This window comes from Trichoplax adhaerens, genomic scaffold, assembly GCF_000150275.1.
Source record: "Trichoplax adhaerens TRIADscaffold_4 genomic scaffold, whole genome shotgun sequence".
Lineage (NCBI taxonomy): Eukaryota > Metazoa > Placozoa > Uniplacotomia > Trichoplacea > Trichoplacidae > Trichoplax > Trichoplax adhaerens.
Genome location: NW_002060946.1, coordinates 7,548,756 through 7,559,425, shown reverse-complemented (window position 1 = coordinate 7,559,425; position 10,670 = coordinate 7,548,756). Strand labels below are relative to the sequence as shown.

The window sequence follows — 10,670 nt, the reverse complement described above, 5'->3', positions numbered from 1 at the left end:
CGACGCTATCAATCATACCTAATTTATAGCACAGTTTGTCATACTTGTGCTCGCACTCATTTTTGGTACTGATTATTTAAGATACCGACGCTGACTGGCTAGTCAGCATGTAGGCATCGAATAAACTGATGTTCGAAATAAAATATAGAATTCAAATTCCTCCAAAGTATTACGTTATAAGCTGGTATCAAAAAGAAACGATAAATTAACAGACAATAGTAGATAGAGCCAATTTAGATAACTACTAAATGATCAACATATGTTTGCCACCTTGCAGGCATTATAGACTTCTAAATATAACAATTGAGTAACTACCTCTACTAATCAATAATTAATCTAGAACGTCTAAAAAATTTCAGGGGCATAAGCACGTCATATAAATATAACTAACAGTATTATAATGAATAACGCCATGGAATGAAATCAACATAAGTCCATAAAGTACCGTACTTAAGATGGCAGAAATGGATTCTATCCCTACCTCACATGAATTATCTTATGGAAGTGAAAATACATTAGAAAATAGTTCTGCCGCTCAATCAACGAAGAATCGTCAAAGGCCACCAAGTTACAATTCCACATTTCCAACAATACGTTCTTCAGAAAATAATGACCATTCGGCGACTGTAGTTCTATCGACTATCATCAATAAGATATCATAATGACTCCCCAAATCAAATTAATGATAATACACCTACACCACAAGAATTTCAAATTGACGGAGAATCATCCACTGCTATTGAAACGAATCAAAACAGTAGAGATATCGATATATCTGCTGATGAACATCGTTCCGAGAATAATTCAGCATTTTCTCAAAGTCAGCCCCAACATGATGGTGGAGTGATAGAGTCTACGATTCAGCAGCGTCCTAATTTTCATCCTGCTGCTCATACTAATCAGTCATTAAGTAGCGAATCAATTCCTCTTGCTATTATTTCAAATCCACAAAGAAATTCAAATATCTCCACCGAAGCTTTGTAGCCCATCAGTACCTCTAGTTCAATACCTACTTCACAACAATTGACAACCTCAGATATTTAGCAACCAATTTATATTACTCAACCTACTATTCTTCAGAAGCCATTAAGTTACGACAGTATTCAGTCAATACTAATTCAGCAACAACCAACGTATAGTATGCAGCCAATAATGATTCAGAGTAGAAAAAATTTAAACTCGCCAGCAATCGTTCAAGCCTCTTGAATAGTTCTTCCGCAATCATCATCCATACAAAATTATAGCTCAGAACCTCAGGCCACGATCCTACCACAACAGTCTTATGCACGAGCAATTCCAGTTCAACATCAGCCCAATCTTCAGCCTATCTTAATTTCCCAACCACTAAATACACAACCCGTAGACAGTGTACCGGCTACGCAACTAGGCAGCGCCCAACCTGTAATCATTCAGCAAGGAGCTATTGCTCAATCATTTCTAGTACAGAAACAAAATCGTCCCCTACTAGTCATTCCTCAGTCACCAGGTGTTTCGCAATCAAATCTAAATCAATCCCAATATCATGGTCAGATTGGTCAAGAATCGCAGCAAACTAGTAATTATCTTCAATGTTTGGCAAATCAACCACCACAAGGAGGCAACAATCAACAACTAGTGATGCAACAAGCGGTAGATCCTGAGATATCTCAAACACAAGGAGGTAACAATCAACAGCCAGTGATGCAACGAGCGGTAGATCCTGCGATATCTCAAATAAGCAATCAAAATTATGATAGTACGCAACCCTCTTCGATGCATGAGCCTAGTATCATTAGTCAAGCAAATGCAACCCTACAGCCGCCAAACGATTCTGGATATGCAGGGACTAATACCCAACAGTCAAGTTATCCTTACCCTCCTATTTTAAATCAACAATCAGTCAATGTAAGCGAGCAGATACAACTGCCGAACGAATGGATGCCGTTTCCAGAAACACCCATACATTGTCTTTCAGGTTTCGAGTATTTGGTCTATCTCGATCAAATTTTAATACGCCAACAATTAGGAGAGGTGGGAGGTATGAATTGAAATAACCAGTTGAAATGATATCATCCATGATTTAAATGCATGGCATGTATCTTTCTTTCAATATTAGATACCGCTGATATGTATAACGTTTTAAATAAGCAAGGCCAATTAATATATATTGCTGTGGCAGGTATGAATGATTTTTAAGTCTATGCATTAAATTAATTGCTGAAGCGAATTACCAAGCACATCTATCATCCTTACTTAGAAGCCTGTGCAAATTAATAGTTACAACGGCATAATACTGCAATAGCCTTCCTAAATTGATCAAGATAATAATAATATTCCATGAACCATAACGTTCGAAGATTGATTTATTTTCTTTAGAGAGACAGCCAAGACGTTCTAATAATTCAGGTCGCCCAATTAGTATTACACTTAGAGATGGATCAGAAAAGGAGATAATCCATATAAAAAAAGCTCCTCTCCCACATTGTGTTTGCCGCAAAGATCCAATCCAACAGCAGTTGACTATACAAGTGCCATCAAGTGGAGCTATTGCATACGTTCGAAGGTTAGTACAGTATAATCAACCTATTTTTTTTTTAATTTTGCCGCTATCATCATTTGAAATAAGGCGTAAATGTATTAAAATTCATAAATAAGGTCAAAACATTTACATTTTCAGACAAACACCGTATGCAACGGGAATTTAATGTTGTTCAATTTAATTTATGGTAGAACTGGAATGGGCCCAAGTTATGACGTGCTCGATGGAACGGGAAATAAATTAATCCGTATACGAGGGCCATTAGGAATTTGCTCTTGCATTACGGGCCCAAAACTCTATGATTTTCAGGTAATAATAACAATAACCTTCTCGGTTTAAAGTAATTTTTAACTAATAATCGTTATTGCTAGAAATAACAAGCTTTACTTACTACATTTATGCAGATAATTTGCCATGAAAATAATGGAGTTATTGGTAATATGAAAAAAAGTTGGTCTGGATCTCAGCGATTGCCTTCTGAAGATTTTATTGAAATTAATGGTAAATTGCATTTATTCTTCTATCCTATTAAATGTAAACTGCATCATTCGGTAGTTTAAAAAATTACTGACTAATACAGAGAAAATTTAACCGCAATCGCTAATACTATTAACTTTCATTTGATGTACATATTTACTCAAGAGTGGAACGCCTACTAATAGTAATCAAGTTATTCTTAATATTTGTAATTGAATCACCTAGTTCCAAAGAATCTGGACGTTAATTTAAAAGCAACAATGATAGCAGCAAGTTTGCAAATAGTATGTATTTTTCGTAGTTTATAATTCATTAGAATACTTTTTGAGGCTTGAAATATTGTTAATTCATACATTCTATCAATGCTAAGAAATAACTATTAGCCCGTATCGTGGACCACTATTTGTAATAAAACTTTAACGTAATATATGTCTTTATATTAACACTAAGACCGTATAATTTCACTAAATTACTAAATTAGGACCTACTACGCTTTCAAAGAAAAGATCAAGGCAGAAAGTGTTAAATTAACTCATGGCATACGTTGATCAAGAAAATGACAGTAATAATGTATAGGTTGCTAAAAGTATGCATGAAGATTCCCACTCGTTGCACATAGATTCATTACTTTACACCTAAAAGTTTGGTGAACAATTTAGAATTCATATCATTTGAAAATTTCTTCAATTTTTGTAACTTTAGTACAAAGGAAATGGTATCTTCGTATATTGGCTTCTTAGACAGCATACGTACGCTCGAACATCAGATTTGTTACTGTGCTCTTTCAGCCTTAATAATGATTTTATTTAAAATGTTTTAAATAGCAAATTTAATGATTAATTAAATTGCTATAGAATTCACAATTAATGCTAGCTAGTGGATTCAACTAAGCAACAGTAGACCTTGCCAAGGCTAAAGAATTTGTCATGCCTACTCTAAAATATGTACAAGTGATCGCAGAATGGCACCAAACGTCGTCAGAGACAAAATTTTAAAAAGATTAATATCTCATTAACTTTTACGTATATCTTGATATCTTAGAGGTCTACATTATAGATAAAAGATTTTATTACTTGTAATTCTTATAATATGACAACTTAGTTGTAGAATAGGCTAGTTGAAATTACTGAAGTAAAATGCGACTTAGCAGTATTTTATAATAGAGCCTTAACTTGACTGGATACAGTAATGAATTTATAAAAGTAGCTGCTCTTTACTGATTAATATTTTTAACCAACACGGTTTTTTTAATATACTTGCATTATTTCACCACTATGTATGCCCTACAATTTCTAAACTATAAGCAGCTTTTGTTGTACAGAATATAGGATAATGTTAACATGTATAACATTTAATATGACGACCTTATAACACTGATTTTAGAGAGAAATTGTGGCTACAAATTTTCAATATCTTTTATCTATGACTAGATATTATATAGTTACAGATAAACTAAACTTGCACAAATAATTTGCTAACGATATGTACTGCCACTTATTTAAGGTAAGCTAGCTCTTAATTTGATCACAGGACCATGATCAATTTCAACAATTTAAAATTAGGCGCTGATTGTATATAAAGATTTATTATTATAGTGAATATTTTATGTATAACTATTCTAAATACTTATTATTAACATTAATTGTTAATTAACTTAGGAAAAATGATCTAAAATTAACTTATTTCATTCTGCGATTTAGTAAACTATCTCTATGAAAGAACTATATACGTAATCTCTGCATAAAATGCCCTCCATTAAATACGCTAACTTATAGTAACAATAAAAACATACAGTAGATACGCTACGCCTTAGCGAAAACAAGAACTGCAGATACTCATCAATCATTGTTAATGCATTAGCTTCCAAACTACGGATAATATAAATGCTGAAGATACCCGTACTTATCGAGGTGGAAATACCGCTCGGAATAAAATTTCATCGTTATTATCAGATAAGCACTTCATAATTTCGTAAGAGTATATCTGATCGATAGAATACGATTATAGCAGTTTATTGAAGGTCGATAAGTTACAATATAGCATAATATTGACGGTAGATATTAAGATGTCCGATAGATATAGTGCGTAATGATCTCCGTCTTTTTAGTGGCAGCTATCCAAGAGATCGATGATGTGAAGCCAAGAACTCTCGATTGTATTAGATTTTTATTTAGATTATAAAGAAAAAGATAGATATAATTAAGAGTTTCAGTGCTATCTGTGACTTTTTGATATTGCCACCTATAGCTTCTACTTATTATGATCGTACGCAAAATTAAATACAAAAGTGTTAATAAAAGGTATGAAAGTACATTTTGCTGATGCAATTTCTTATACATTATTTCATGTATACTGGAGTAGTGCAAAGCGTACCTTCTAACTAGAGAGTTCTAAAATATTAATTGGTCAGATTACGGAGACATTTCATTTTTTTCTGTAAAAAGCGCATGAAATTTCTTAATTTATTCCATGCATTTCAACTCAATTATCACATAAAATAATACCTTTCCAGTAATTTAAGCTGCATCATTGTGACTTGTATCACGTTAAACAGTACTCGCTAATCAAACCGACCGTTATAAAAGTATTCAAATTTGCAGTGATTTCAACTAATTATAATAATAATAAGTTTCACAAGTCCCAATCCGACTGCAGCCTTAAGCAATATCACATACATAGGTAACCAGCAAATAAGATCAGTTATTACAATAGTGATCATTTTAGCTCCAACAATTTTGTCAGTTTTAAAAAGTGGACGTTTAGCATCTTTACGAGCCTTTGTCTGTGAAATCATTATTATAATGTACATGATAGCTATTACAATCTACACAAAGAAAGTAATGGCGCGATATGATATTAACCATATGAATAGATATCTGTTTTCAATATTGCCTGGAATACATACGCTATTAGTTACATGCAAACGGAATGATTTGTTTTGATTAACACCGAAGATAACGGGTAATCCTACATAGCTTACAGAAATCAACGAGAGTAATATTAAAGCAACACGAGTTACTGTATAGGGTAAACAAATATGACAGAAAGGATACAATAAGTATAAATATCTGTCTAAAGTAACTAGGAAGAGGATAAACGTTGATTTGAGGCTTGATATTCCAATTAAAAATGAAGCAATTGAACACATTGGGCTATGCTGTCAGGCTACTGGATTATGTAGCTACAACAGGGGTTGATGGTCAGTAATAATTGTAAAGGGACGTCCTCCCAGATACACTCAGAAAGTTCTTATTCCCCAAATCACTGCTAGATACTCTTTCTCTACCGTAGAATAATTCTTTTCGGCTTCAGTTAATTTCCTGCTAGTATACTTCAATGTTTTACTTTCAGTATGTACTAAAAATTACACACGAATACAGGGACAAAATTATTTCAATATAATAGATATCAGCGTGTAATACTTACTGTACAGTAGTGTGATATTTATTTTGTATCGTACACTAGTAATTTTCAATTCAGTAACGTCGTTTTGAGGTACTAAACTCATTAGTTAAAATAAAGATAGGTCGCCACTAAAATATTATCTTTTATACTATATGTACTTAACCGCCAATATCCACTATAATCATTCACGGTAGTTCGCAAGTTATGAAGCATCAATACAGCAGGAATGATATTTTTAAGTTAATTGATTCGTTTGGTAAAATACATGGATTTGAAATGAAGTATTCTATTCGATGGCTCACGTCTGATCGTATGCAACTTTATTGCAAAATCATTAAAATAGATTAAATTTAAAGTATTTTAGAACCACAGACAAGCTATTGGTGTTTATTCTACCTTTCCAGAGCTCAGGCTACTCTAAAATTAGAATTTTAAAAACAATTCATCATTATTTTACTTTTTCAACTCTATTATGAAAGCTATTTTTAATTCTATCTTGATTTGAGACAATTATTTTGTCAGAATTAGATTCAGGTTGGATAAACAGAATAGTTAAGATTCTTGTATTACAGACTCTTTCTTAGTTTACATATCAGAGGAGTTTTTTACAATAACGTGTACAATATCGAAACATTTTTGGTGCACCATGAGCTTAATATCGAAGTAAAATTTTTTAATTATTATCAGAATGCTTAATATACTCTACTGTGGAATACAACGGTTGCACATTTTAATATAATTAGTTCTCCATGCTTCAACAGGGTATAGTATTTCAATTTTCGTGTGTAGTGCTTGGAAGTGTGCATGCATTTATTAAGTTAGATATTTATATACTCGCATATAGCGTAATGTAAATAGCTGAGCTTGAATATATAAATTTGGCTTTCTGATTATATTATCTAATATTCAGCTTTGTTCTGCGTATTACAGTCAATCACTATAAAGTGGCTCGCCAATTCCATTTGTCAAGACCATAAATAAATCATCATAACCCAAATGCTTTGCCTCAGCAGCCTATTATAATTTAAAAATACTAAATGCAAATGACCACTATTTACAATTATTTTCTCAATTAGTACATATAATATTATTGTTTCTTTTATTGATGTCGTTATTTATTTAAAAATACTTACTGAGGGTGCAAGTTTAGAAGATTTTTCAATATTTTTCAAAGAAAACACGATTTTAATAGTGGTCAATAGTAATAAGGAAAATTATATATTTTAATAAGCATAAATTGTACTAAAAATATCTTGCTAGTAAAAACGCCGAAGTCGTACAAAGTTGTAACATCTATTGAGAGTCGCCTTATATTTGATTAAGTTGATGACTATATGTGATTGTCACAAGCTTAACTTGCGAACTGCTACTCTAAATTAATAGATTACTTATTCCTATCTCCACTACACCCGGAGGTCTACTGTGTGGTAATTCTGTACTACTTACGGTCACACAGGGATAAGACTGTACTTAATTAAGATGTGCAGTAATTTGCTCCGTAGCAATGATATACTTGGGTCACTAATATTGGATACAATAACGTCGATAATTTTAGAAAATGTTGATTGCCAATATTAGCCATTCTTGAATAGTAGTAACAGTCGATTTTTTGAATACTGCATGATGCGTAGTATTTATGAATTGATGTTCACTAATTGTGAGGATAACTAAACATGTTATGGTATTGGATATAAAGAAAAATGCAGTCTTGTCTTCATTACTGTAGATAGTTTAGCCTTCCGTTAATACGGTAAAATCTAAACGTAATCTGTTTGATATTCATAATTACTACTCACCGCGTATAGCTACATAACGAAATCTACTTCATTAACATGGATGGTGCTTTACTGTGTAACATGATTATACAGTATCTTTTTTGAACAGTGACATTTGTCAGTAATAGTATTCTAGTAGTAATTCTGGTGTCGGCTCAAAATCTGCAAGAAAAGTCTTATGATTTTATCACAAATGTTTCAAAATCTGATATTATTTCTTCTATCCAGATATTTATTTTTGCTATCATTGCACTGGCTGGTGAGCCTATGTCTAAATTTACAGGTGATGTCATACGTAAAATATCACAAAGAATTTATACTGCATCAACTAATGTATCCGTTTTAAGCTTAACAGTAATAAGCATTTATCGATTAAAATTTGTTACAATTCCTCTAACAATTCGAAATTCGGTAATACCTGAACACTGTACAAGCATTATCATATTATCGTTGTTAATCAGTGTAGTATGTGCTTTAACTATATTTCTAGCTGGATCATATAATTTTAAAATGAGATCCTGTGATGCTAGCTATCCATATGGTTATACTTTTAATGTTATCTATTCTTCTTGTACATTGCTGCTTATCTATACGATTCCGATATTGGTCAAGCGAAGAAATTATAGGCGTATTGGCATTCGACTATACAATCAAATATCCGATAATAGTACTGTCATAAATGATTTTGAGTCTAAAAACTATCGTAATAGGAGCGTTCTCCGAACTTTTATAATCGCAACTATCGTGCAGGTGTCATCATCGTTACCCTATGTAATTGGTTTATTGTTTTATGCAATATTCAATCAAAATCGGTACTCTCAACTCCTAGATAATGCTAGTATAGTATTCGAATTTTAGCTATTATATGCTATTGGTATGACGAACTGTTGCTACAAATTAGGTACGATTGATAGCGTCGAGAGTGTATCCGTTATTAAACTTCAAGTTGGGTAATTTGAAGCTCTTATACATTGTATTAAAGCATTCCTCTTCATGTTAAGCTTCATACCCAAACTCATAGATCTTATATTCTTACTCCTTACTCTGCCAATTAATTAATTATTACATGTCCTGATACAATCTACGCTACTAAGAAGATTTTAGTTAAATCGTAGAATTTCGTAGCTGGCAAAGAATATGTCTTAATATCAGCTTTCGTTCGTGAGACATCTATACGCTAGGAATTAATTAATCAACTAAGAGCGTTCCGTTAAGAGGGAGTACCAATGCAGATGGACTTTACAATATTTATCTGTGAAACTATACTAATTACATCATGAAATACGTCACATTAGAGTTACCTCATGTAATACCGGTAAATAAATTTAAAAGAGGATATAATGCACCGTATACTATGTGCAGTAATGACCTGTTTCGAGCTTATATGCAATTATAAAATAATCTTTACATTCATTGCACTAAGTATAGTCAATTATGTTATATTAAATCAAGTCGACTATAACTAACGACGATTATTATTAGCCATAACTCGCTGAAATAGCATGTAGTCCTGTTAAAATCCAAAATAATATATCATTATAATAATTTATATTAAGATTACGGACAAGATTGACAAGATTATCATCACATTCGTCACGATAATGTTAAGCACAAACTACTCATTGGACCATCTAGACTTCTACATTTATATCTCGGCTTTTAATTTCCAAAATTAATGATTATAACCGCACATTTTAAACGCTAGATTATTTCTAAAAGTGGTACAGAAATTGGCAGTATGGGAAATATTTCCCTACTATGGAAAGATATCAATGCGATATGGAAGTCAATTGTACGAGAATCGAGTGAAGCATAAATATGGCATTTCTAGTGTTATGTCTTCTAAAAACTATCATAATTAAAATATATAGTAGTTCCTTTAACGCCAATTTTTTCTTAATAACTTTGTCTTAGTCCCGATGGATCTGCATCCTAATCTCAAAGCTATGCTCGTCGGATTTGCAACTATACTGGTAAGTATTATAATTATCGTTCTATCTGTCCTTTTAAGCTGTTCGTTAGAGTAGTGCGAACTGCTACAAGAAATTGTAGTATGAAATAATTCTTAAAATTTCGCTTCAATATATCTAGGATCATTTACTGATTGCGAAATTTCAGTTTAATCGAATGGCCCATAACCGCTATGGCCATTCAAGTAGCACTGGCTACACTCAATACCGTAATCGAATGCATCATACTGCTGAAGCTAATTATTCTCATCGCTTTATGCATCGCTGAAGTTGCAATCACTTATTCACTGATGAGCATCCCCTGAGAATATAGATTAATAGAGCCGTTATAGAATGCCAATTGATATTTTGATGATTCAAAGGTTGACAAAGTCGATTCTTGACTAAGAAATTATACGATGCTTACATTATCATTTTTATCGAATCTGTAGTTGAAGTTGCAATCACTTATTCACTGATGAGCATCCCTGAGAGTACAGATTAATGGAGCCGTTATAGAATGCCGATTGATATTTTGACGACGCA

The 10,670-nt window shown here is 32.5% G+C and overlaps 1 protein-coding gene across 1 annotated transcript; it reads left to right on the top strand.

Moving 5' to 3' along the window:
- Nucleotides 1-455: 455 nt before the first annotated feature.
- Nucleotides 456-3,242, top strand: TRIADDRAFT_56037 (uncharacterized protein; the record flags this gene model as incomplete). The annotated part of the gene is made up of 8 exons (XM_002112188.1): nucleotides 456-567; nucleotides 707-820; nucleotides 1,364-2,017; nucleotides 2,096-2,158; nucleotides 2,356-2,542; nucleotides 2,710-2,827; nucleotides 2,923-3,019; nucleotides 3,163-3,242. The coding sequence occupies 8 exons, from the start codon at nucleotides 456-458 to the stop codon at nucleotides 3,240-3,242; spliced, it is 1,425 nt and encodes a 474-aa protein (XP_002112224.1).
- Nucleotides 3,243-10,670: the final 7,428 nt, after the last annotated feature.